The sequence below is a fragment of the Lactuca saligna genome, chromosome 3, assembly GCF_052625555.1.
Source record: "Lactuca saligna cultivar CGN05327 chromosome 3, ASM5262555v1, whole genome shotgun sequence".
Lineage (NCBI taxonomy): Eukaryota > Viridiplantae > Streptophyta > Magnoliopsida > Asterales > Asteraceae > Lactuca > Lactuca saligna.
This window is the reverse complement of record NC_136419.1, coordinates 23580479-23606328: the sequence shown is the minus strand read 5'-3', so window position 1 is coordinate 23606328 and position 25850 is coordinate 23580479. Positions and strand designations below refer to the sequence as shown.

The window sequence follows — 25850 nt, the reverse complement described above, 5'->3', positions numbered from 1 at the left end:
GGTTGTGGCTATTTTAATCAAAACCAAAGCCAAGATCAAAACCATAATTTTGGTCGTGGACAAGGTAATAATTGTGATCGTGGCTATAAAGGGAATAATTACCAATCTTGTAACATCCCGATTCTCAGGTATAAATTTTAAAGCTTTTATATTCATAATTATAAACTTACTCGATGAGTTAGCTGCCCCAACTCGACGTGTAGAGACTGATTAGGCCGCGAGATTTATGGAACCTACTCGATGAGTTGGAGGACCCCAACTCGACGAGTTGGAGGACCTAACTCGACGAGCAGAGGTTGTTTATGAAAACCCTAATTTTTAGGGTTTGCACCCTGTTTAAAGGACCTTAAGTCCTCTTTCTAGCCTCATTACCGCCTTTTCACGTCTAGAAGCAAACCCTAATTGAGCTAACCCTTTTTTGAGTGTGTTTGGTGCATTTATTGAAAAGACTTGAAGAGTTAGAAGCTTGGAACAAGAAGGGGCTTGTAGATCCAGCATCTACATCGTTTTGGCATTCTTTTAGTGGTAAAAAGTCATTAATTTGATTATTTTCTTGTTAGATCTCTTCATTCAAGAGTTTAGGGTCATTTCTAACTTATTATTGAAGCATTTTTGGTATTGAGCTCGTTTGAAGTGGGGAGTTCAGATCTGGACTCCTCTAGGCCCTTATGGATATAAAGTTCCCGACTTTAGCAAGCTTTGGCCCTTCTTCATGCCCTAAACCTATTCCTAATGCTAGTTTTTAGTGGTTTAGCTTCTTCAAGTCTTGCATACATGTAAAGTTGGCAACTTTATTTGTTAAATACACCTTAGGATGATAGATCTACAGTTTGGAGCCTTGGTTTCGCTTAAAAGCTTCTGAATGAGGAAAGGACTAAAGGAACTCGACGAGTTGCATAGTCAACTCAACAAGTTGGTTAGGGTTTACCCACCTTCTGTATTCTGAGTAAACTTGGCGAGTGGGTGAGATGACTCGGCTAGTTGATGAGGGTTTTCCCAATCTTCTGGACACTGAAGAACTTGACGAGTTACGTAGGTAACTCGGCGAGTTGACTTGAGTTTTCGGTTTTGAAGTTCTAAATGAACTCGACGAGTTACTCAGGTAACATGGCAAGTTGGCCCTGGTTTTTTATTTCCGAGTTCTGGAGGAACTCAACGAATCAGTGGATGAACTCAACGAGTTGGGTCAACATGGATTGTTGACCTTGACCGTTGACTTTGACTTTGACCAAGGGTTGACCAAGTTTGACTTCTGAGGGTATTTTGATAAACTGGGAATTTATGGAATTGGATTAATGGTGGTTGTAGGTGTTGTTGTTTGGAGCCGTGTTTCGGGAGTTTGATCTTTTCAGTTCCGTTCGACGTTGTGAGGTGAGTTGTGCTCATTATACTAACAGGGTCGAAGGCACCAATGTCGACCCTTTTTTATTGTTATCCCGGTTATTGCATGATGATATGCTATGTTAGTGACCTGTTAGTTTGGTATCCTGGTATTTAGGATGATGCTATGTTAGTGACCGGTTAGGTCAGTATCCTGGTATATAAGCCCATGATTTACTAAACAGCCCTCAACCTTAAAAATTCTTTACAGACTAATCCAGAAATTACATTTTAACCCCCAACTTCTAAATTATGCCAGTTAACTCCTCGAAACCAACACATTGCTATATAATTATTTATTTGAGGGCTACTATTCATTCATTAATTTGTTTATTTATATATTTAATAAATGGGGTGTTACAACTCTCCCCCACTTAAATTAGATTTCGCCCTCGGAATCATTCCTTACACGCCAAACCACTCAAGTAACATAGCCACAATCTTGGGAACACCCTAGCCTTCCAAGGCAACCAAAACCATCCCTTGCAGGGTTCTAAAACCCGAATATAAACGAAATCCTTGCATTATGATCACATTACTCAATTTGAATTCTAAAGTCTCGATATGGTCTAACTTTTTGACAAATCACCCATATAAAATCATTATAGCCGAATCTCGCTGTGAGTAACTTAGCACTACTCAAGCAGTCGGTTACCCATCGATACCTGGAATCCTGTAACGCTAATACTGCCAAGCATATCAGGGTGCTGGCCTCCCCTTTGGTCCATTTCAATCGGGTATTATCTGGAATACTGTAACTACCTGAAACACCAAACTGCCAGAAACACTGAACTGCCTGAAACAGCATGCTGCCCCATGGCTACTTCCCAAAATCCACCGGGACATCCCTGATTCCAACTTATCTGGAATGCTGAAGTTCTGTCAGGTTGCTGAGCCAAGGGAAATCTCACAATCGCCCCACGCGACTTCTGAGCGAAATCCTTTTCTATCAACAATTGCCACTAGTTCTCTTGCCACTGTGGCTCTAACGACCTTCTAATCTAATTGATCGAATCCATACGTCGAGTCCTGTCATTACCAAATCCAAGGCTAAAAATTGATTGCTACATGACCAATGGTAGCCTTATATCACAAACGACCTTAAACGGCCCATTACTTCCTTGATCCCATGACTACAGTGATGTTCCTATGGTCTCATCACTGGCTCAAACAGGTCTAAATCATCTGGGGAAATCCGTAAACCAATATGTGGATTTCCCACGCCCTCACTACTGCACCCGAACTGGTGGGTAATATTGTTTTTTCCGTGATATAACACATTCCCATGCTATCTACTAACCTAGTGAATGCTACGGTTATACACGCAGACTTACAACACTCTAGCACTATCTGCCAACCTTGTGAATACTATGGCTACACCCGTAGACTACAACACTTCTAGCACTATCTGCTAACCTTGTGAATGCTACAGCTACACCCGCAGAGTTACAACACTTATAGCAATATCTGCTAACCTTATGAATGCTACGGCTACACCCGCAGACTTGCAACACTTCTAGCACTTTCTGATGACCTTGCAAATGCTACGGCTACACCCGCAGACTTACAACACTTCTCATGTTATCTGGATGCTAGTTAATGTTAGGGCTATCCCGCAATCTTACAACATTTTCCATACTGGGTCGAATACGCGCTTGACCTAACACTCAACTGAACTCATGTCCTAACTAGAATCCCCAACCTGATTCTTTAAGGCATGCTATCATGTGGCCCAGTTGCATCAGTATCGCACCCATAGGGAGAGAATCGGTGCCTCGCACAACCACTGTCTAAGAGTCTCGAAGGCTGCCTGTTGCTCAGGCCCCCAGCAAAATGCCACCGACTCCTTGGTCAGTCGGGTCAAAAAGAATTGCAATCTTGTAGAAGTCCCAAATAAATCTCCAGTAATAACCCGCTAGACCCAAGAAACTCTGAATCTCAGTTGGAGACCTCGGAATCTCCTACTACATCACGGCCTCTATCTTGGCCGGATCGACTAGTATACCCTTCCAGTTGACAAGTTGCCCACGAAATTGCACCTCGTGCAACTAAAACTCACATTTGGAGAGCTTTGCAAAAAGTCTCTCCCTCCTCAGAGTCTCTAGCACCTCCATCAGGTACTCCTCGTGCTGCTCCTCGGTCTTGGAATAAACCAAGATGATGTACTCTCCGAATCTCGTAATTAGGGAAATGATCTTTCGTTATCCGCTAATAATTCTCTGTATGCAATTGGCATATGATATCTCTTGAAAATATAATTCAAACACAAGCAGAGGATAAACCAAAGTTACACTTACTCAAACCCTTGGAGCGAAAGGCTCCACTATCTAGTTTCCCGCAAGTGTTGCACCGAATCTGGCCCTAGTGGCCTCTCAAAAGTTAATCTGAAATCTTGGGTCTCCTCCCGAGACCCTTAAAAATAAGCATTGATCTGGTTCCCTCTTCCCAATGTTCTCCAAGTCAATATCTCGTTCTCGTGATCTAGAAGTCATATTGAGGGTCTCACACCCCGAGATACTCTCGATCTCCCTGCTATCATTATGAGTATGTCCTGGTACCTTACCTTTTTTGTTTCCTCATCTGATGCATATTGCGGTACCAAGTAAGATCTCTCCCGAGATTTGGTAGTGATCCCTGCCACAATCTCAGTCGTTTGTTGGAGATCCAACAACTGTTGCGCCTCACTTGCCAAGGCAACTCCGCTAGGAATCTGGTCGAAAAGTCATCCCATGGCATAGCATCAACTGCTTCATCACTCAACTCACTACCAACCTCTTCCTATCAATCGCGTGCTTTGTACTTCAAGAGACAGGAAGTAAGTCGGATCTTATCCCATTTCGAGGCAACGGCTGGTACGAAAGCGTTGGCGACGTCTACCAACCATTTGATGCTAGCAATGGGGTCCCTAACCCCCATGATAATATGGAGCTTCCTAAGCTCTAAATTCCCAAAACATCAACGTACGTGCCCCTATCATGACTGTTATCTCATTGCAGAATGCACTCAGCCTCTCATCACAAATCTCTAAAATGCCCTCCTTGATCATACCGGAGATCACAGGAATGATAAGTAATATTGTGCGTACTCTCATGTTGAATGAAATCCCTCATCTGACTACCACGTTGCCTGGCTCCAGAGTCCGAGCCTGATCCATTGTCGACACTAGAACTGCCATCTGGTCTACCACGTAGTGCCACCATACTCGGAAATATACCATAATACTCATCATAACTTGAGGGATCTCACACATTACAAGTTTCCTGGATTCATTTCAGCCTTCCTTGATTCGAGTACAGATCCTCTGCTTTTAGTAGTATGGCCCATACTACCTTCCACATCTATACGCACTTTCCTCAAGAACTGTCTTGACTCCACCAAGTCCCTTCTATTGCTACTGTTGCCTCATGCACTACTCTCTTCCTAGGCTTTCCCTAGTGAAATCACCATCCTACTCTCCTCCTCCATCATCTGCATAAGAAGTCCCTGCTATCTCCCCTCGCGAATACCATTACATATCACTAAGACTAGATAATTTTTTGAATGAGAGATCCTACCCTATAATGGTTGGATTCAAACAAGAGTTGCGAAATAGAGCTAGAACTAACCTTGTGAAATTATTTAATCCTCGCAATATGTAACTTAACATATTCGATTACTAGTTAGTAAAAGATAGCTAGGACTCCTAAAAGCACAAAGCAAGCAGCATTCGAGCATTGAATAACATAATCAAGCATATACTAATCAGGCCATCATATTGACTAATATGTACAAGCATGCAGTTCATAAAGTTGATACACATATAGCCGGCACATAAGGAATCCTTCCTAGATCCTTAGCTCTAATTTAGCATGCAGTTCTCATAAACATCTCTATACTAATAAAAGAGTAATTCTTTTGCCATGTGTCATCATATTAGACATCTTAATTAATGTGTTGCCACTTGTCAATCTATTGGTTCTCTATTTTAAATTTATTAGATTAATGTGATGTAATTTGTCAATGTATTTATTCTTTATTTTAAATTTAAAATTAAATTTTATATTATTGTTTTTATTAATTCACAAATAAAAAATGTCTAATATATATTAAAAATTAATTTTACATATTTATTTGAATCAACGATTATAACTTCATATAACTAATAAAAACATCTCTTAATTAATAATTTATTTAAAATAATTGATTAATAATTTTGAGTATTTACTATAAAAGTTTAATTAATTTTATAACCGTGGTTCCTACGGGTTATAAACTAGTATCATAATATAAACTTGTATGGGTAATTTGGGAGTACTTACTTGAGCTCGGCTGATTGCATGTACCACACCCTTTTTTTTCTTTTCAAAGTTCTATTCTCTTTCAAAATCCTTTTTGTAAAAATGATTTTATTTTGAAATTTTTCTTACCATGTCCTTAGATTGAGTTCAGACACACCCGAGAGTATGCCCGAATCCCTCAAACCAAGGCTCTAATACCAACTTGAAGCATCCTAAAAATACAGTCTAAAAATTTTGTTTTAAATCATTAATAAAACCATGATTATCATTCAACATGTAAAAATAACAAGTCGTGTATCTCAATAATATCATAACATTTATCAAATATATTAGAGTATAAACATCCTAGGTTGAACAAATAGTGTGTGTACTGCAATCATCTCGAGCTCCTCTTTTGAAAACCGAAGTATCTGAAACCAAAACTAAAAACCATAAGCACAAAGCTTAGTGAGTCTCCCCAACTACCATATACCATATATATAATCATGCAACTAGGAGATACGGAACCCGCCCACTCTCGTAGAGATTCGAGCCCCACCCACACGCTGATGTCTAGGAGATTCGGACCCCGCCCACACTCTGATGTCTAGGAGATTCGGGCCTCGACCACACTCCGTTGTCTAGGAGATTGGGACCCCACCCACACTCTACTATCTAGGAGATTCGGTCCCCGCCCACACTCTACTACTAACATGCATACAAGTATCACACAAACAACAAGTATATCTATCAAACAGTCACATAACTATACTCAAACAATACTACGAGATTCAGGCCCCACCCACACTCAAGTGTTATGAGATTCGGGCCTCGCCCACGCTCAACTACTAACATATCACATATATGGGCCGGCCTTGGTGCCTTATACCCGTTCCTACTGAAGGAAAACTCACCTCACACTGCTGAAGACCCGCAAACAAAACCCTAGCTCCTGGATGACAGATTCCCGAATCTATCAACATCAAAATAACACCCAATTAATAATTGGGTTCCAATACATATCCATAAGACCATGCTTGGGGTAAAATACTACTTTACCCCTAACTTAGCTTGATTCAAGCCTAAGGCCCACTCCAAAGGCCCAAAAGTCTAATAATGAACCAAAGCCCAACATATGGCCCAAGTTTCCAAATTGGGCCCAAACCTTTACATGGTCTTACCATAAGGCCCAACCATTTATTCTGGTCCAAACACTTGGAAATCAATGGTCCAATATCTCATAATCATCAAGGCCCAGTTATGGCCCATCTATGGCCCAATTTCCCAATTAGGCCCAATCCTGTCTAATGGGTCTTATCCTAAAGCCCAATCTAAATATTCTAGTCTATATGATTGTTCTTGGATGACCCATCAGTAACCCAATCACTAAAGCCCAATAGAAAGGCCTAAGTGAAATTAAGGTTTTCACATAAAATGACAATTAGGGTTAAGTGTTTCTTACTTAACCCATTAAGGACTTAATCCATTAAGTCCATCAATCTACTAGGTCAATCATGTAGTATGGTCAGCTTAATCCATAATCCCAATCCGGTCATCTAAAAATTCGGGTCCCGACAACCCATAATCCATATATCCAAAATTAGGGTTTTCTAAACCCTAATTAAGGTTTCTAACCCCTCACAACCCAATTAGGCCCAAAAGCTAAGTCCTTAGGCCCATTAGGGTTTTATTAGGACAATTTGGGTTTTCCTAAGTCATGCACCACCACTACCACCTCAGGTAGTGGTGGTTAACGGCGGCTCAAGGCGGCAGCCACCACCTCATGGTGGTGGTTATGGTTCTAGTCCATTTTTTTCCAAGTATCCCAAATGAAGTCTAAATGCAAACAAAGCACACTGCCACCCAACACAGCGGTTGGTGGCGGCAGGAGGCGGTAGCTACCACCTCACAGTGGTGGTTATGAGTTTTCTTTTCATTATTTCGTCACTGATTACAATTTTACAATGCAATACCCTAAAATAAACATACACACACACAGCCACCCTTGTGGTGGTTGGCGGTGGTACAAGGTGGCAGTCACCACCTCACGGTGGTGGTGATGGCTTCACTTTTGGTTCCCGGCCAAGCAATCACACCCAATAACGCAAAATAACGATGCAACACACACCCACACAGGATATCTCTAGAAACACACCCACAGCCACCATCTTGGCGGCAACCACAGTCAGAAAATAACCTGCAAAAAGGGAAAGTTGCGATAAACATCGGCGGCGGCGGACGTCCGGTGATAGCTCCGTCTTCGATCGGCAGTAACCATGGCGACTCGGCGTATCCATAGCAAGATTCACCTCCTTAGGCCTTCTGGTATATCACCAATGGAAGGTTCTAGTGTGCAAGCTAGCAAATACAACGACCACGAACACCACCATGTACCTCTGTTCTTCATCGTTGTCATGGAGAGTTGTGGTCACCACCACATTTGACCATGATGTTCTTTCTCACTGCAAGCATATTCTTCTTCTGTCTTCTTTCTCTCGTACACACCATCCTGACGGCAATGTAGTGAGTTGCAGTTGTGTTGTGGTTCATGGTCCGTGAGAAGTACTTTAGACGGCCTTATTTCTTCCCCATAACTCCACAACATAATATAGTGTTTCTTCAATGAACCTTTAGCCTCTTTCATAGCGTATTCTTTTTCCCTACGACATTGAGATAGAGAGCTCTATATTGAATTTCTTGGTGATAGCAGCTTCCTTTGCCATACTACATTGAGATAAACTGAGTTTTATATGGAATTTCTTGGTGATAACAGCTTTAAGTTGCCTTAGTGGCAAGTCTTGGTTGGCTAGAAATTCCCTGTAAAATATTTCCTAATCCACTTATATGTGATTTTGGTACCTATTTTGTAACTTCCAGAGCAACAGTGGACGGTGTGAAGGGATTTTATTCGAAATGCATTTTCATTTTCACTAGTCAAAGAATTCCGCAGCCTAAATGGACAATGAACTTTATCTTCCTTTTTACCACATCTAACAATCTACAGTTTTCAAGTTTTTGCCACCAAAGTCTATAACCATTAGTTAGGGTAGAGTTTTGTAAGCACTCTTTCAATTGACATAGAGATTCAAAACTCATTCACAAAATTGGTTTCATTAGCTTCAAATGTTGGTTAAGATCATGGATAAGAAATTTTGGTTTTTTCAGAATTTTCATGATCACTAACTACATCAGATTCAGCTACATCTTTTTTCACCACATGTATAAAGCTTACTTAAAAACTTATCATTCACTGTGTTTCTAAAAGTTGGATTTACCTCATCTTTTTGAACATGCTCGAAGGAAATGTCTTTCATTGAAATGGAGTGCATTTACCAGAGTTGGTCCTAAGGATTCAAATGCTCAGGATGAGCCGGAAAAAAAAGGCCCTTAAGCCTTAACATGTAACAAATTAAATTACATAAACTTTTTCTTAAAACGATGATAAACTTTAAAGCAATAAACATAGAAAACTCATAGTATTTTAATGAGCAACATATCGTAACAGCTAACCAACAACTCGTGAAGCTCTCCTAGCATTGTTGATAGCAAATTGGTTGATCAACTATTTGTAGTTTATACTCTCTAAGAGTTCGTTCTTGATGGATATCATCGCAAACCCGTTTATTCCTATTTGTAAGATGATCAAAGGAAATTTTGTGTTCTTTAAACCTAGTAGTAACATGTTGTTGATTTGCATAACCTTCACCATCCAATTTACCTTTTGAAATCCCTTTTCTAAACACTTTATCACAGAAACAAAATACCATGTCTAGCTCTTTTGAATATACTAGCCATTCTATCACACATCTCCAAATTTGATAAAGTTCTTATATATAAAGCTGCAAAAAATCGTCTACCAAATTTACCGTAGGCACCATACATAATACTATTATCTCTTGTAGGACCTTTCTCGACCAAAAGTAGAATCTCCTCGTAATTAAGTTTTTTCCACCTTCTTGGATCACATATATTAACAAGATCTTTAACAGGCTCTTGCTCTTCTACCTCTTCTACTTCTACATGCTCTTGCTCTTCATCATGCTCTTCAATATGATCTTCAACATGCTCTTCAACAGGTTGTCTATGGATAAATTTATCTAGAGCACCCACATCAACCTTTCTCTTTTCTTTGTCTAGTTTTCTCCTTTTACATTTTTTACTACCAGATGGTTGTTTAGACTTCATCACTACAAGTTCATTAGTTTCAACTTTCAACATTCAAGTAATTAAAATAAAGAAAATCTGAAAATCCGATAATCAGATAACCTGATTTCTGATAAACAATTATACAATTAACATAATCTAGTAATCTCATTTTAGTTTCTGATAACCTATTATTATCTGATGCAACATGCAATCAGATTTTAGAATTTCAACAGTAACGATAATTTGATAAAGTGGTGTTGATTCTTTAAATACTCCAATTTCTGAATTCTGATAAATAATTATACAACAAGCATAATCTCATAATTTAATTTCAGTTTCTAGTAATCTATTTCAGAATCATTCATTCAAAATTCTATAATCTGATTGAATCAGATTTCAATCATTAACTAGTAACAATAATACTAATCTGATATAGTGATAAACTATTAAACTGATTTCTATGAATCTGATAAACTAATAATCTATTATCCTATTCATTCAAGTATTCAATTGACAATTATAAACTGATAATCTCAATTCCTCATAATCTATTAACTAATTAGCAGGAGTGCAGTACATTCAGTCGAGTAAATATGTAAATGAGTATTCTAACCTTACTGAGTTGTTGTCTTCGAGTTGTGTTGCTGTCTCGCTGATTGTTCTTTTTTTAACGTTCTACTGCATTGTGATGTTGCCTTGTGTCTTCTCCCGTACATGATTGATTCTGGACTGCTTTATATTTGGATTGGGTTGAAACTGAACATACCATCAAAAAATTAGGCCCCTTAAAAATATGGCTCTGTTCCAATGTCCACTTTGCCCTTCTAGATCGGGCTTGGCGCTTCCAATTATCTTACACCTTTGATAAAGTTTCCACATGCATATAATAATACAAAGCATCACACTTATCCTTAATCCTTAGTAGTAAAACTGCTAAAATTAATGTCCGGAAGCTTGAGGCTTTACATGAACATTACAGAAGAAAAAAAAAAAAAAAAAAAAAAAAAAAAAAGGGGGGGGGGGGGGGGGGGGGGGGGGGGGGATTTTGGTTGGGATATGACTGTAAAAATAATCTACTCTCAGTTAGTCCTCGTACAAAACAACCCAATAACGCCATCATTTAATCTACTCTATTCAGCCGTTCAAAAAAAAAGTGAGATTCATTTTCCACGTATGGACCAAATGGCAACTTGCAACCGGAAATTGAATGGAACCTACTCTAGTTGTTAAATTGTTACAATTTTAGGACGTTAGTGTTTACATTGGCCCAATTTCATATTGAACTGCCAAATAGAGATAATGACACTTTCATGGCTAATTTTATCATTATTCATTTTATTAATTAGTGGCTCTATAAGGTAGTCACCAAGTTTGGAATCAGCAATGACCACAATCCAATTTAGTGATCGGAGCTAGTAACTAGTAATTGACTCCATTTTTGGTCATGAAAAAATGACGGACGAGAAGCTCTCATCACAAAATTACGCATTTGGTTAAGCTTCTCTTGTATTAAATAACAATCAATGTTCTATAAGATTTCACTTTGATAATTAAAGCATTTTTATACATATTCAGTTCTTAAAGTATGAATATATATCTGGATGTGAGGTTTTTTGTTACAATCTTAGATGACACATGCTAATTAGAATGATGTATACTGTACGCCCATTAATTATAAATTTTATATGTTAAATAAACTATTTAATAACGACTTTATTCCATGAACTTTAAACATCTTTATTTGTTGTAAAAATTAAAAGAACAATCACTTAACCACAGTCAAGATGACCCTTCTGATATTTATACATTTCAAAATGAAATTGACCAAACATTGGGGTATGGTGCGATTTAAAGAAAAAAAATATTCACCAACTACAGGACAATTTTTTCTAGAATTGGTATTTAATACAACAATCCACTCATTTGCAATAATGTTACTAGAATTAATATTCGTGTACCTACCCTCCACTTTCTCTCCACCACATCTCATGTTTCAGTCATGCCTCTTATATTATATTAGATCAATTAATTCACATAAATCTCACGACCAATGTATCTATATAACGGCCATAATAATTATTATTTTATAAATGTACTATTTTTGTAATATTTATATCAAAATAATTTATTTTAATAAACTTTACAACAACAAGATTATAGATTTGGGGGAAGATAAATTTGAGGCTATTTGATATTCCTCTTACTAAGTCTGGTAATAAGTCGAATCTGTTTGATATCACATGTAGAACCTGTGACTCGATTCCAACTCTTCTGAAACTATCAAACAGCCCCCTTATACCATAAAGAACCATCAAAGCACAATGCATATCAGCACAATATTGTGCCTTATTTTGCCACGTTAACACCTAATTAATGTATTTGTAATAAAGAGTTGTCGTGGCAAAACTAATCAGTGGTTGACAAGTGTCTCATGTGCCAAGGAAGCACATGTTAACTATATAGGTGGCGACTTTTCACTGGAACTATGTGAGGCTTAGAAGAAGTCTCATTGCTGAAGAACTATTTCATTGTCAACAACTATATAGCAGTTGCTGGAAGAAAGATTATAAAGGCAAGAGACTGCAAAACCCAAAATTACAATTAGGCAAAAAAAAAAAAAAAAACGTCCTTGTAATAATATTTTCTAAAATCTCTACTTAAAAGTCCCCATCAGTTCAAGCTCAAGGAGAATGAATATACAAAAACAAAAAAGACAAAAATAGCATAGATCGTTAAAACCTTTTCCAAATATTAACCCAAAATTAAGAAAATTCCACTTAGAACCACCATTTTCGCAGTAAAGTAGGAATAGACACTGACGAAAAAAAAATATATACTGCAAAATCAGAGAAAAAAAAAAAGTACTGTACGTTTAAACAGCAAAACTGTTCCATGTTTTTATGAAAATCGTATTTACTGAAATATTTTTGAGGTAAAAATCTTCGAAGGCCATTTTCACAGCAAAAAATAGCTTTATATTGCTAAAACGAAGTCTTGGATTGAGAATGATTTCACAAAAAATCTAGTGTAAAATTGAGGAAAAATGAAAAGAATGCCAAATATAGAGAGAGAGTTTTCTTAAAATTTGGGTAGTTTTTGGAAAAAAGCTTAAAGAAAGATGACTAGATTTGTCTTTTTGTCATGAATATATTTCAGGAAAAATAACTTATTAAGAAAATTAACTTTTCGGTATGTTCACATCTAGGTAACCATCTTTTTTTTGTACATATTTAGGTAACAAACTTGTTGGAAGTGTTCACATATGACCATTTAAATCCTAGATGTGAACGCTTTTAACAAGTTCATTACCTAGATGTGTACAAAAAAAAACAGTTACCCAAATATGAACAAAACGAAATATAAAAGTAAATTACACGAATGGTCCCTATAGGTTGGGAAAATTTGTGTTTTTGATCCCTAACTTATGTTTTTAACTTAGATGGTCTGTACTGTTTATTTTTTGTGCGCGTTTAGTCCTTGTATTACCTAAAAAGTCTATTGTGCTCTTATTAATTTATTTTTTAATTAATTTTCTTATTTATGTATTTATTTTTTACATATTTAAAAAAAATGAATAGACCTCACATATTTGTATCTCCTCAGATGATCCATACTGTTTATTTTTTAATTAATTTATTTTTTTTAACTCAGATGATCCCTACTGTTTAATTTTGTTACGAGCTTGGTCTCTGTGTTACCTAAAAAGACTATTGTATACTTATTAATTTTGTTACGTCTTCATCATCCCTTCTTTTTTCGGTCATTCAACTCCGTCGAATCAACACTACAACCCACTAAAGATGAAGAAAGAGTAGGTTATGGTGTTGGTTCACCAGAGTTGAAGTACCAAAAAAAAAAGAATGGTGAAGACGTCGATGTTACTAAAGATGGAAAAGAAATAGAAGTTGGGGAGGATAAGAGATGGGATGGTGACTGGTAAGACCCAAATTAAATTTTTCAAATGTGGTTTCAGGTTTACGGTGATGAGATACATATATGTGGGGTCTATTAATTTTTTTAAATATATAAAAAAATAAATACATAAATAAGAAAATTAATTGAAAATTTTATTAATGAGGGCACAATAGTATTTTTAGGTAAAACGGGGACCAAAACGTAACAAAAATAAATAATAGGGACCATCCAAATTAAATTTCTCAAATGTGGTTTGAGGTTTATGGTGAGGAGATACATCTATTAGTTTTTTTAAATATATAAAAAAAAATACATAAATAAGAAAATTAATTAAAAAATAAATTAATAAGTGCAAAATAGTCTTTTAAGGTAAGACAGAAACCAAACGCGTAACAAAAATAAACAGTAGAGACCATCCGAGTTTAAAAAAAAATAAGTTAGGGACCAAAAACATAAATTCCCCAAACCACAGGGACCATTCATGCAATTTACTTTTATTTTTCGTTTTGTTCATATTTGGATAACTATTTTTTTTGTACACATCTAGGTAACGAACTTGTTAAAAACGTTCACATCTAGGATTTAACCTGCTATAGCAGGTCATAATGGTCATATGTGAACACTTCCAATAAGTTTGTTACCTAAATGTGTACGAAAAAAAGATAATTACCCAGATGTGAACATACCGAAAAGTTAATTACCTTAGGAAGTCATTTTCCCTATATTTCAAGAACAGATCAAAGTACCTTTCTATGAAGCCGTTAACAAAAACAGGACTAATTTGGTAAGCTGGGACCCACAAATGATGATCCCAGGGCAGAGAAGCGAAGTAGTAGTAGAAGCATAAACACCTCGACACACAAAAACAAGCATATTACTTTAGCACTGTTTCTTTCTATCCCTGACATACACATTCTGTGTCTATTAAGAAGCAAACAAAATAAACTCTGATACTTTGAAAAGTTAAGAACCTTAGAATTTAGAAAGATGAAAACACAGTCATAGTCACAGTCACAGTCACAGATAACAAATTCATCCACTTCCACACTACTTGCAGTTCAAACAACTTGTTTCATCTCCTCAGAGTCCTCCCTTAACATAACAATCAGCTCCTGCTACGACGCCTATCCTTAAGCCCATTTCTGAAACCATATACAAATGACATTAAAAAAAATATTCAAAAAAAACAAAAATACTAAAAATTTATATAAAAAGAACTTCACCCGTTTGTGTATGGCACTTCATCACGTCCACGATACGGTGGTGACCTGCTGTAGTTTGCCTTACGAGGCGGTGACAAACTCCGGCGTGGCGGTGACCGCCCACGCGGACTGTAACTCCTGTTCCAAAAATATTTTAATTAATCCAAAAAACATCAACTTTCATAATAATAATAATAATAATAATAATAATTACAATCTATTCACCTGCGACCATAGCTAGGGCTCCGGCGGTATCTAGCAGGGCTGCGGCTGCGGCTCCGGCTGCGGCGTCTACCTCCACCACCACCGCCGCCGCCGCCACCACGGCACTCACGAGCAAAATGACCAGGTTCACCACATTCATAGCATTTCAGATCAGAACCACCGGAGCGACCACGACCTCCACCACGACCGCCGCCACCGCCGCCACCACCTCCTCTGGAGTTATGAGACATCTCTACTCTCCAACCGTTCTTACCTGGTTGAGTGAATAATAGATGAGATGTGAGAATGCAAAAGAGGAACATGAAAATGTATAAATACAGCAATTTAAAAAAAAAAAAATGGAATATGAATTGTAATTTGTATATTTGTACACATATGACATACCATCAAGTTCACGGATGGCATCCTGAGCATCTCTTTTGTCATCAAAATCAACAAAAGCATAGCCTGGAGGCCTTCTTGCAACCCACACGCTGCACATTTATCAACAATGGCAGATTAAAATGAAATGAAACTTTAATCATATAGTCATAAATCATAACAGCTTAACCCGAAGGAATTCAAGGACTTATTTCTCTCTCTTACCTACGAATGACACCAAAAGTGCGGAATTCATCCTCGATTTCTCTTTCATTAACCCTTGGGTCCAGATTACCAACATAGACACGTGACATCTTTGATAATTTTACCTGTCAAGATCAACAAATACAGATCATTGGGTGTATACACAATCTTACATTTTGTACCATGGTTAAGAATACACACAGCCATATTATGTCATCCCAAATGAAAGGATACCAAAAAAAAAACCATAGTTCAGCCTATACTTTAATGTTAAAGAAAACCTCTTTTGCGCAAAGAACATGTAACTGCAGTTGGTTACTCTCTGATTAAAACCCCAAGTTTTCTACTCATGGCAATTGGTATGAAGTTTAACCTAGCTCTAATTCTTTCTCAAAAAAAAATTACAATTCTTATCAATTTGCAAGTTAAATGAGGCCTATTTGACAAAGAAGGAAAAGTAAAACCCTATTACCAGCAAACCAAACTGGATTGTGTACTAACGTTTACCAAACCCATCATCGAACACCTGAAGTTATAGCCTTAGGTCTCGTGGGAGTCGTAACTTACACGTCTATGTTCTGACAGATCTAAGAAGTAAAATTATCAAAATCTACTACTAAAACTCATCTAATCAACAAATGGTACAGAAAAATACAGTTTAGCGACATCAGGAGTCCCAGATAACAAAGCGTATGCTACTATAGAATATATGAAAAGGATGAAGGAGCTACGAACATGAACTTTTGGAAATAGGTTACAAAAGAACTAGGGTTTACCTTCCGAAGCCAATTACAACAAGAAAACTGACTATCAAAGTATGTTTATGATAAATAACGGAGAACAAAGGCAGATATGAGCGATATTACCTCAAAACCCTAAAATGGAGTAGGAGGCCGTGAGAACAAGGTTTGGAGAAAAATAATATATGGTGTTAACGGAGCTGTTCGGGAAAGACTTCGCAACCCTCTCTCGTTTATGTCTATATAATAAACTTGGGAGGAGCCTCGTTTTGCAAGAATCCGGAACCGGAATTGGTCGGTTCTTAGAAAGTTAAAATCAGAATTAGATCGGTTTAAGCGGTTTTTAAATTTTTGGAACAAGTACCGGAACCGCCTTCGAAGACCGGATAATCCAGTTACAACAATATTTGTTTACTTTTGTTAATAAAAACTGCAATTTAATTCGGTCTAAATCATATCAATTTGAACAAATTACAAATAAAATTAGACAAATATATTCTAAATCGGTCAAAATAATACTATACACATTTTTTTTAATATCAAACTATAAAAAGATGCTTTGGCAATATTAAGTCTTTAAAGTAGATACTTTGTTTATTTTATATTTGTTGATCGTGTACAAAAAAATGAGTGTATGTTTGTGTGTGTGTGTGTCTATATATATATATATATATATATATATATATATATATATATATATATATATATATATATATATATATATATATCGGTTCCGGCAGGTAGCGGTTTTGAAAAAAAATAAAAACTAGAACCGGAACCGCTTAAGGCAGTTCCATAACTTTAGGAACCGGAACCGGAACCACTTAAAGGAGTTTTGGTTCTGGAACCAGCAGTTCTGAGGCAGTTACAGTTCCGAAAACGTGTACCCGGTTACGATGCTCATCCCTATAATAAATGCTTAATTCAAAAATGTTTATTATTATTATTATAGTCCACACCTCTTAAACACTCTCACTCACTCTTTCGATCAGTGTGTCACTGCCTCCGTGCGCCTCTCAAAGTTCATAATTTTGATTTCCACTCTACAAATGCCGCATAAGAATGTTCCAAATGCTCAGGTCACATTTAACAGTCTCCACCTTGACTTGAGCATCCTCTGAATTCCACCTTAAACAAGAACTTCCTTTCCCTTCCTGCCATCAAGCCCCGTAGGGGCTTACCTCCTGCAAAAATCAACAAACTCCAAGAAAATCTTGAACTTCTCTATAGGAACATCCTTGTCACCATGTCTTTTGGATTCTCCTTGTCATCAGACTTTTAAATACATAACCTGATATAGAACATGATAGGTTTCTCCACCTTTAAAAGAAGACTTTGAACAAGACTAACCACGAATGATCTTCTTATCTCTAGATCACTTCCATGGTCCAAGTCTATCAATCCAACCAACTCCATATGTCGTGCATTTGCACCATACACCAGACAAAAATCAAGCGTTCCCTTCCAGTGTCGCAAAATCTAGTTGACTTCTTCCCAATGAACTTTCCCCCGATTGCCTCGGACCGCCAAAGAATTGCCAACACATTTGGAATAATCATGATAAAATGACAACAAGACTTTCTCAATGTAGTGAGAAATATATAACACCATCCTGCTCTTCTATAACTCCAAATCTCCATCGCTGTTATCTTCTTTTTAGCTCCTAAATTGTTAATCACAAGCTCATTCTCTAGAAGCTTCTTCAAGTTGTCATTCCTGGCATCAACATCACCAGAAACTTATTCCTTGGGTTGATCAAGGGATGCCTCATGCCTATATTGATCCATGTTACCCTGTTGTTCCACATTTATCACAAAACTATGTGGTATTCCTGATTCAAGCCCCACCTTCTGGATAGTACCATAATCATCCCCCACAACACTTGTACCACCTCCACCTTAGCTCCATTTTACCATCATTCTCATGAGCATAAGCAGGGCATCAAAACATTCATAAACTAGAATTCTCAGAGAGTTTTCTAGACCACACCTCTTGAGGAGTCTTACAATCAATTGAAGTTGATAGAGATCTATTCGCTAGATAACAAGTGGTATTGACTGCTTGTGCCCATAATTGCTTTTATAAATCAACATATAATCACATGCACTGAGCATGCTCCACTAGTGCTTGGTTCATCTGTTCCACCACTCCGCTTTGTTGTGGTGTTCGCTGTATAATATGATGCCTCACTGTACCTTCTGTTTTGCAGAAGTTGTCAAACGAAGCCTTGTAGAACTCCAACCCATTTTCCGTTTCTAAGTGAATTTACATAGATCTCACTTTATTTCTCAACCGCCATCTTCCACTCTTTTAACTGCGCAAACACTTCATATTTTTCATTTGTCTTCAGAAAGTACACCCAGGTCTTCCTTGAGTAATCATCAATAAAAGTCACAAAGTATTGACATCCACTATGAGACTTCACATGAGAGGGACCCCATAGATTTGAGTGAACGCACTCGAGAATCTCCTTGCTTGAGTGTTAAACCAAACTAAACTTCACCATGCTTTGTATCTCATGAACACAAGCTTCATTAGGTTTAGCATTTCCAGTTTTATCTCCACCAAACAACCCCTTCTCCTTCACATGCCCCAACTTATGATGCCAAAACCTCCTTTCATCATCATATTGATCCAAGGATTGGGATACAATTACCGTTCCCCTAACCGTACAACCATCTAGAATACAAATCCCATGAGGATTCATTCTTCCCTTTATATCCACAATAGCACCCTTGGACACTCTTAACTAGTCACCCTCTCTGGAATACTTCAATCCATCTTTCGCCAAAGTGCCAAAAGAAATCAAATTCTTTCAAATCTCAGGGAAAAACCAATAATTTAGTTTCTTGATCGTATCATTGTGCATATTGATCTATATTGTGTCATTACCCTTGATACTGCTCACCTAATCATCGCCCATCTTAACTGCGTCATTTCATTCTTTGAAGGAGTCGAACTAGTCATCATTGTATAACATATGATAAGATGCTCTAGATTTCGGGTTCCAAGCATCAATAGAATTAAATGTACATACTGTCAAAAGTTCACCATCATCCCCTTCATCAGAATTTCCTTGAACCACAACAACACCATTGTTGCTTGGTTCAACACCATTATTCCCTTTCTTTAGTAATGGGTAATCTCTTTTGAATTACCCCTTTTCATTGTAGTTATAACATTTAATGTTGGCTTTAGATTCAGAACTTGATTTCCCTTTGTTACCCCCACCTCTATCTGATGTTCTTCTTCTGCCTGCGAACAAACCGGAACTAGAAACTTCTTCTCTAGTTGAAATTGTTATTTTTAGTTCATTTGACATCAAAGAATCATTGATATCATTCATAATGATCGTTGTCCTACCATACAACATGATATCAACAAAATTCTCATAAGAATTTGACAGAGAACATAAGAGAATAAATGTTTGATCTTTATCTTCAATCATTACATTTACACCTTGTAAGTCCAAGATGATCATATTAAAGTTATCCAGATGATCCTTCACTTTGATGTTTTACGACATCCTAATAGTATACAAATGTTTCTTCTGATACAACCTATTCATCAATAAATTATTCGAGTACTTGTCACACAATTTCTCCCAAAGCCCAAATGCCCTCATTTGATCCATGACCTCTCTCAGTACTTCGTATGTCAAACTCAACAATATAGCGCTATGCGCTCTTTCTAGAATATACACCTTATTTTCATCCACCATGTCTTTTGGCACTTTTTCTTCTCATTCTAATGTCACTGCACATCCTTATTAAACTAGAGGAGCCTTCATCTTCACCTTCCACAAAGTGAAATCATTCGAACAATTAAACTTCTACAAATAGAACTTGTAAGATGCCATCTTCAATCAATAGAACACCAATCACATCTCTAGTACCACTTGTTAGGAGATCAGACGTTACTTATCAAGACTCTGAACAAATCCGATGCTACTTGCCGAGTTTTGATGACCCTTGTTAGAAAGTAAGGGAAGCAAAACTAAAAGTACATAAAGACACAATATTTATGTGGTTCGGTCAAGGTGACCTACGTCCATGGGAAGGAGGGGACTATTCTTTATTTTAAAGTTTTCAAAAAGAGGTTACAAGTATAATTCACCAAAGATTCGTCCTACTCACTAAGGATACGATCGAGATACAAGACACATCAAATGACTAACTAGACATCCATATTTATAGTTGAGGGATGATACCAAAAACTTTAATGGGAAAAACCCATTGACCTATAGGCTTATGAAAGGTAACAACCAATCATATTCCACCATGCAACATTTTCTAGAACATTCTTACATGTCAAACAACCCATGAGCATCAATAGCACACATGATGGACCATATTGATCGTAGTAGAGCATCATGATGCATAGGTAGAGCATCATGATCACTATTAGCCCAATATCCATCATGGTGGCACAACATGGTGTATTTCTTGATCATGATCATACTCTAGGCATACGTGGATCAACATGGAATAATAAAGGAATCGAGATGGCACAACATGTACCAAGATGGTCAATGATGGCGTAACATCTCCTCCGTGGCGCAACTTCCCTTCTTGACAGAGCAACATCATCTCCATGGCTCAAAATCACCTTGCCGCAACTTCAGACATGATGGGGCATCATGCTATCATTTGGCACAACATCCCCAATGATGGTGCAACTTCTTTCTACATGGTGCAACATAATGTTCCATGTTGCTCTATGTGATCCAAGTTCCCCAAGTTACTCCATGATGCTCCAAGTGCTCCAAGTTGTTACACTCAAATCCTGGTAAGTTTCCTTCTAATCCTTTAATTGGTGATTTTGGCAACTTTTTCCCTTACGTGGGGTGTACTTGGATGGTATGATGGGCATAAAGGGGTTTTAGCGAAACAACATCGTTTTAGGGAGTACGTTGGATGTACTTTGAATATGCAGGGCGTAGTCTGAATACACAGGGTGTACTCTGCCTGGACATAAACCCTAATCTTTACGGTTTAGACCATATATATTGAACCTTAAGTCCTATTTCCTCATCCCATTTCCATCCTCCATCACTTGAAACGTTGTCCCTTGGAAACCTTATCCCTATTGTTGCATTTTGAAGCTTGTGAATGTGTTTTTGTGTATCTCAAAGGAAGTAGAAGGTGGTGGTGAAGTTTGGAAGTGTTGATACCATAAAGTGCCCCTCGACAACTAAGAAGGACCCGAAGACCCAATGTTTTTATGAATTGAAGAGGAGATTGTTAAAAACTGTTTGGAACCCGAAGACGAGAAGAATACTCGAAGACATCTTTGAACATGAAGACTGTGACAAGTTATCTTTACTGACTATACATGTAAACTTAGTATTATATGATGTACCTTTCAGAGTCACCGCAGTCATTCGCTTTGTAATTGTTTATCATTTCCCTGTAACTTTTGGACCTCCATAAATAAAGGATTCCACTTCATGTTGAAGTACCAATTATGATCTTATCAATATAAGATTTCTTCATCTGTATACTATCTAAAGTCATCTGATTGATACTTTATCTGAGCCTCTCTTCACTTATGTTGTTAATCATTTACTAACCTGGTTTGAGTGCAAACCATGTTACGATTCAATTAAGTGTCTACTTGTGTATGCTTATTGATATAACTTAATGCTATTTACATTCCTTACTTTTGCGCAATCTAACTTTTATTATTGATCTAACAAATATCCATTAAGATTAAATTACTATTCTACAATATATTATCTCGTTATTAACTTTTATTAAGTTTTTCTCTCAATAATTGGTATCAGAGCTATAGTTGTTGCTTTTTAAATCCTATTAGAAAATCGAAGCTTTTTTCTCAACAAAAATCTTATTTAAAAGTCTTTCTATACCACTAAAAGCTCATTAAAACAAGGAAAAATGGCACAAGCTTATTCTTTAAACAATTCAAATGGTGTTGGAGGTTCAATACTTATTGCAAGTGACTATCATCATTAGTCCTAAAGAATGGAAATATATTTAAAGAGACTCGGAAGAGATGTTTAGATCTGTAGAAGAAGGACATCATGTCCCTATTCTCACTTCCATTGCAGTTGATGGTGCTCAAGCAAGACTTGTAGGCGGTCTGGCGGCCATGAACAGACCTACCAACGATAATCTCAAAAATATGGAGAAAGATGCAATTACCTTCTATGAAATTTCATGTGGCATTGCTCCATACCACTTTGACATCATCATCAACTATAAATCTACAAACGAGATATGGGATGTACTAAAAAATCTCTACCAAGGTTCTGAACAAGCACAAGACAAAAAGTTCACCACTACTCTCAACGAGTTCACCAACTTCAAAGCTATACCCAATGAAAGTCTTGATGACTCGTTTAAGAGATTCAACCTCATATTCACTAAACTCTCAAATGTTGGTACCATCATAGGCAGCCATGAAATTAATCTGCAGTTTCTAAATGGGTTAGGAAGACATTGGATGATTGCAAAAATGATAGTTCAAGGAGACAGGGAGATTCAGACTCTTTCACTGTTCAAACTCTATGGTGAACTTTAGGCTCAAGAATCTACAGTGTTAAAAGAATGTGCATATATGAGTGGATCACTTGCTTTAATGGCTCAAGATCCTCAATATGCCATCAAAGCACCGTAGTATCTCTATACTAGAAATTCATCATATCAACATCCATATGATAACTCACTGCTGTCATATGAATTAGATGTAGAACTAGATGAGGAGGAATAGTTTCGAAATGCCATGACCTTCATCATTCAACAGTTTAATCGACTCCCACTACCCACTTTTTACAAAAATCAACAGTTCAATAAACCACCTTTCAACCGAAACTTCAGCCCGCAGAATAATCATCAATGAAATTCTAAAAATCCTCATCACCAACCTCAACCTCAGAATGCTCCTCAAATGATTTCCAATCATAAGGAAATTCCACAGACTAACAAATCACCAGACTCCGGTACTACTATCGAAGACAACAAAGATGGTGTTCTTGTCTTTCACAAGGAAAATTACTTTTCAAGAGACTGTAAAGTAAATATGGTGAAAGACAAAACATTCTATCTTAGAATGGCTCAGGATATGGAAGATAAGGATAAGGAAAAAGCAAAAGCATGTGTAGCTCAATTTTGTAAGGATCATCAGGTTTAGTCTTCTGGTGATGAAGATAATGAGCATGACAACAAAAGGAAGACAGGAAAGATATGCATGGTGGTAGCAAGTGAAGAAGATGGATCAACCAACCCGAAGAAGAACTACTACTACATGTGTAACGACCAAAAATTTCAACATAATTTAAACTTTTCAAAACAATTCATTTTAATAACATTATTACATAAAGGTTTACAATACATTATTTATCAGAATATTCCCAGGTCCATTTCATAAAACATAAACGCGAGGGACGGTACGATCACGCCTTTGCCTTGCCACAATCTCCCGAAGAACCTGAAAAACATTAAACCACAACTGTAAGCCCGAAAGCTTAGTGAGATACCCCCAAAATACCAACCACATGTACGCCCTTCCAAGCTACGACCTTCCGGTCCAAAACATATTGCCTTCCGGCCCATAACATATAAAGCATACATAACATAACAGAACATAGAACAGCCATGCATATCGGGTCTACTGTGTGACTGGTCCGCCGTATCGGGCCTTCATTCCACCGAATCCACCCTCCGAGTCTAGTCATGTCCTTCGAGTCTACAGTGTGGTTGGTCCGCCCGCACCGGGCCTTCAACCCACCTGGTCCACTCTCTGAGTCTACAGTATGAATGGTTCGCCCGCATCGAGCCTTCAATCAGCCTGGTCCACTCTCCGAGCCTCAGCACGTCTGGTCCGCCCTTGTGGGGCCTACAGCCTATCTGGACCGCTCGCTGGGCCTTTGGAACAACCGGTCCGCCCTGGGTATCTTGGCCTACAGCACAAAGCAGGACCCGCCTCAACCCATCTCCATTCCAAACAACCATGTGCACATAACATACAATCACATAACAGTCATAGTCAACAAACCGATCAAGCAGATCACATAGCATATCATTACCCTAACCAGGTTACCGACCTAACCGGTCACTAGCATAGCATCACTCTACACATCGGGAAACTGACCTTAACTGGGTCTCCAACATATACTATCCTAGCTACCAGGATGCAAACATATCAAACAATAACATAATAACCATATCCGAATCTCAATCCAATAAAGGGCCAGCCTTGGTGCCTTAGATCCTGTTGATATAGTGAGGATAACTCACCTCGAAACTGTCGGCTGAAAGGATAAGATCCCGCTGCTCCGAACTCCAACACGAACTCCTCCACTGAACACCAAAACACTCAACTCAATATATATATATATATATATATATATATATATATATATATATATATATATATATATTCATAATTACCAAAATACCCCCAAAAGACAACTGGTCAACCTTGGACAAAGTCAAAGTCAACCCCTGACTGACTCTACTCGCCGAGTCCACCAGATGACTCGCCGAGTCCCTATGCTTAGAACTTCCCTTAATCCGCGACCTAACTCGCCGAGACTCGCCGAGTCCAGTAACTCTGAGTCCACTCGCACCCAACTCACCGAGTCATCCCTTGACTCACCGATTCTCGACTCAACCAGAAAATATTGGGATTCTTCGACAAGACTCGCTGAGTCTAAGGCTATCTTCAACCTACTCGTCGAGTTCCAGCTCATCTTCAAGCAACTCGTCGAGTCCACCCTTGTGACTCGCTGAGTACAACCGATCTGAATCCAAACAGAAGCATTCCAGGCCATGCAATTGATCCAAAATGTAGATCTAGCCTCCTACAATCCATTCATCACGTAAAGTGGCAAACTTTCCTTCCTCTTGATCCACTTCCCTTTCTTGCCTCAAAGCCTTCAAGAACACACACAATAGCCTCAAACTCTCAAGGAACAAGCTTAAAACGAGGGTTGGGAGCTCTGGGGTGAATGGGGGCTGGCATGGGGCGAATATGAGGTTTAAATAGGGTGCAAACCCCTGAAACTTAGGGTTTCATCCAACAGCGGTGACTCGCCGAGTCCAGGATATGGACTCGCCGAGTCGCCAACTTAAACGTGTCCTGGGTCTCGTCCCTACTCAGCGAGTCGGACCTATGACTCGTCGAGTCCAAGGCTAAAAATGGAAAATACTCAAATAAGATTTACATACCAGGAACCAGGTGTTACAATAGCCTATTAGGTTATGCCTGATAGCATAAGTCCAACATTGTATACTAGTGCAGATTCTTGGTTATGAGAATAGATTTGTCTGGGTTAGTTTCCTTCTTGTCTGAATGTTGCTTGATTTGTGCTTTGTGGGACTCTGAGTGTTGGGAGTTATCCATTAAGTGAATACGTCATGTCACATGTGGTCAGGATTGAATAATATTAGAGTGATGGA

The 25850-nt window shown here is 37.9% G+C and overlaps 1 protein-coding gene across 2 annotated transcripts; it reads right to left on the bottom strand.

Annotated features, from left to right (window-relative positions):
- Positions 1-14555: 14555 nt before the first annotated feature.
- Positions 14556-16680, bottom strand: LOC145034790 (serine/arginine-rich splicing factor RSZ22A-like). Of its 2 annotated transcripts, none has more exons than XM_078983301.1 (6): positions 16555-16680; positions 15710-15813; positions 15509-15597; positions 15125-15377; positions 14921-15037; positions 14556-14839 (listed from the first exon to the last, which is right to left on the bottom strand). In XM_078983301.1, exons 2-6 carry the CDS (start codon positions 15796-15798, stop codon positions 14803-14805), a joined length of 585 nt encoding a protein of 194 aa, XP_078839427.1. In that variant the 5' UTR covers positions 15799-15813; positions 16555-16680; the 3' UTR covers positions 14556-14802. The 2 variants fall into 2 exon arrangements, with proteins under 2 accessions (XP_078839427.1, XP_078839428.1); XM_078983302.1 differs by having other exon boundaries at positions 16465-16610.
- Positions 16681-25850: the final 9170 nt, after the last annotated feature.

What these genes read in the sequence shown, in the direction of transcription:
- LOC145034790 (XM_078983301.1), bottom strand. Translation starts at nt 15,798, where the DNA reads ATGTCACGTGTCTATGTTGGTAATCTGGACCCAAGGGTTAATGAAAGA. An exon ending in TGCCATCCGTGAACTTGATG is followed by an intron (nt 15,378 to 15,508) that starts GTATGTCATATG and finishes TCACTCAACCAG; the next exon opens with GTAAGAACGGTTGGAGAGTA. An exon ending in AGCCCTAGCTATGGTCGCAG is followed by an intron (nt 15,038 to 15,124) that starts GTGAATAGATTG and finishes TTTTTGGAACAG; the next exon opens with GAGTTACAGTCCGCGTGGGC.